This window comes from Penaeus japonicus, unplaced genomic scaffold (genome assembly GCF_977035675.1).
Source record: "Penaeus japonicus unplaced genomic scaffold, GWHDUDI00000001_assembly GWHDUDI00000030, whole genome shotgun sequence".
In the NCBI taxonomy this organism is placed as follows: domain Eukaryota; kingdom Metazoa; phylum Arthropoda; class Malacostraca; order Decapoda; family Penaeidae; genus Penaeus; species Penaeus japonicus.
Genome location: NW_028234432.1, coordinates 3246944 through 3249443, shown reverse-complemented (window position 1 = coordinate 3249443; position 2500 = coordinate 3246944). Strand labels below are relative to the sequence as shown.

Here is a 2500-nt window from a genome sequence, read left to right as displayed (position 1 = left end):
AACCTACAGAAGAAGCTAACAACTGCTCAGTAAATGGGCCTCATTTATGACACTGAGTAGGGAGGGCATTTAGAGCCGTTGCCAAGTGTCGGCGGCTGGGTGCAGTTGGCCGTTGCGTATGATGGCCATCGTGCATAATGTGTTACTCTGATTGGCGCCACTTAAAGCTCTTTGCGTCGTTCTCTACTTGGGTACTGTACTGCTATTATAAGAGGAAAGTGGGGCGCTTTATATAAATTCAGAGGTGCACTTTACGCTCTTCCAGCAATATGTTTTGGAGATCCTGTTTTATTATCTAATAAGTGAATACGGTATTTTGAAACTTTATTAACAGAAATACCGTGTATAGAGTCGTAACTGTGATTACACATGTATTCATACACACAGACGCACACACACACACACACACACAGACACACACATATATATATATATATATATTTATATTTATATATATATATATATATATATAAGTATATACATATATATACATATATATATACATATATACATCACATATGTATATATATGTATATATGTATATATATTCATATGTATTTACATATGTATATAAACATATATGTATATATATTTATACATACATACATACACACACATACACACACACACACACACACACACACACACACACACACACACACACACATATATATATATATATATATATATATATATATATATATATATATATATATATATATATATATATATTCATGTATTCACTCAATGTACACGTACAACCATACGGTAAGTGAGGAAAAGACAAACACTGTTAAAATAGAATATATATACATCCTCCTAGTACAGTGTGTCCCGCGCCCCCGCTTCTGCCTGCCTCCCGACGGGCGCGTCACTCAATCCTCTGGCAGAGGAAGGGCAGGGCGGTGTCGCACTCCGCTGTCTCGCTCTGGGCGTCGTCGGCGCCGAGGAGTGCCAGGCACTGCCCGGGGGGCACGTCGCGGTGGTGCCAGCCGTCGGGGAAGCTCACGGGGCTGCCGTTCGTCCACCTCCACGCGGATCGCCGCTGGCGCTTCTCGCGCCTCTCGCCGCCGATCCACACGCGCCAGTCTGGGGCGATGGCGCCGTTAGACAGTGCGTTTGTGTGTGTGTATTATATATATATATATATATATATATATATATATATATATATATATATATTTATTTGTATATGTGTATGTGTGTGTGTATGCACACATATATACATATATGTACAATAGAATATATATACCTATATATTCGTATTTATATGAAAAAAAAAATATATGTACACATATACATAGATATATAAATGTATATGTATATATGCATATATATATATATATATATATATATATATACATTTGAACTTATGTTTGAAGAGGTTGTCTTTTATGAAAATGCAAATAGAAGGGGCGCATCCAGCCTGAAGACTGGCCCTTGGCAAGGCCGCTCCTTACCCGCCTGTAGCTGCCGGCTGACGAAGTCGCGGGTGTCGAGGGCGGTGCGTGGGCGGGCCAGCTCGGCGTCGTCCTCCCGGCACAGGGCGTCGGCGTCGGGCCAAGAGGCCACGGGCGTCTTGTGCAACTTCACGCACCGCCCGCCCACGTCCGTGTAGGATCTCGGGCAATCTGTCGGGGGCGGAGGCTTTACATGGGTATGCCTGCGTGTGTGTATATATATATAAATATATATATATATTTATATATATATATATATATATATATAAATATATATATATATACATATCTATTTATCATATATATATAATATAAATGCATGTATATATATATAATATATTTATATATATATATAATATATATATATATAATATATATAAATATGTATATATATATATACACAAAAAAAAAATGTGTGAACAATTTCGAGGGACCAATAATCACACGTGACTAAACGCGCAGAAGTACAAATGTTCCTACTTTTCCTGTACGGAATCTGGCAGACGAAGGGCCTCCGGGTCTCACAGCTGGCCGCCTTGAGCCTGAAGGTGCCGTTGCGCGATAGCATGATGCACTTGTCCCCTTCCTTCGCCTGGGGGATCGTGGTGTAATGTTCGTCGTCACTTTCCACCAGGCGCCCGTCCGCCCACTTCCACTCCGGGAACTCGAGCTCCGGCAGAGTTCGGGCGCCGATCCAGTACTGGGCACCTGAGGGCACACGCACATGCACACACGGAGACTGAAGGGCGGGGACACAGGGAAAATATGTATATATCCATATCTATCTACCTATCTATATATCTGTATATATATCTGTATATACATATATATATATATATATATAAATAATATATAATAATATATATAAATATATATATATAGCATAATATATTTTATATATATATATATATATATATATATCTATATAATATATATAATATATGTGTGTTTATGCATATATATATATATAAAATATATTATATATAATATATATATATATATATATATGTATATTAATATATATATATACAATATATAAA

General features: G+C 37.6%; 1 protein-coding gene across 1 annotated transcript in view; it reads right to left on the bottom strand.

Annotated features, from left to right (window-relative positions):
- Window positions 1-793: 793 nt before the first annotated feature.
- Window positions 794-2500, bottom strand: part of LOC122261307 (uncharacterized) — a 5805-nt gene continuing 4098 nt past the window's right edge. The window contains exons 3-5 of the mRNA XM_086554614.1: window positions 1941-2168; window positions 1461-1631; window positions 794-1089 (exon numbers count right to left, since the gene is read on the bottom strand). Of these exons, the coding sequence (XP_086410740.1) occupies window positions 872-1089; window positions 1461-1631; window positions 1941-2168 (617 nt within the window). The 3' untranslated portion in view covers window positions 794-871. The remainder of the gene's footprint in view (window positions 1090-1460; window positions 1632-1940; window positions 2169-2500) is intronic.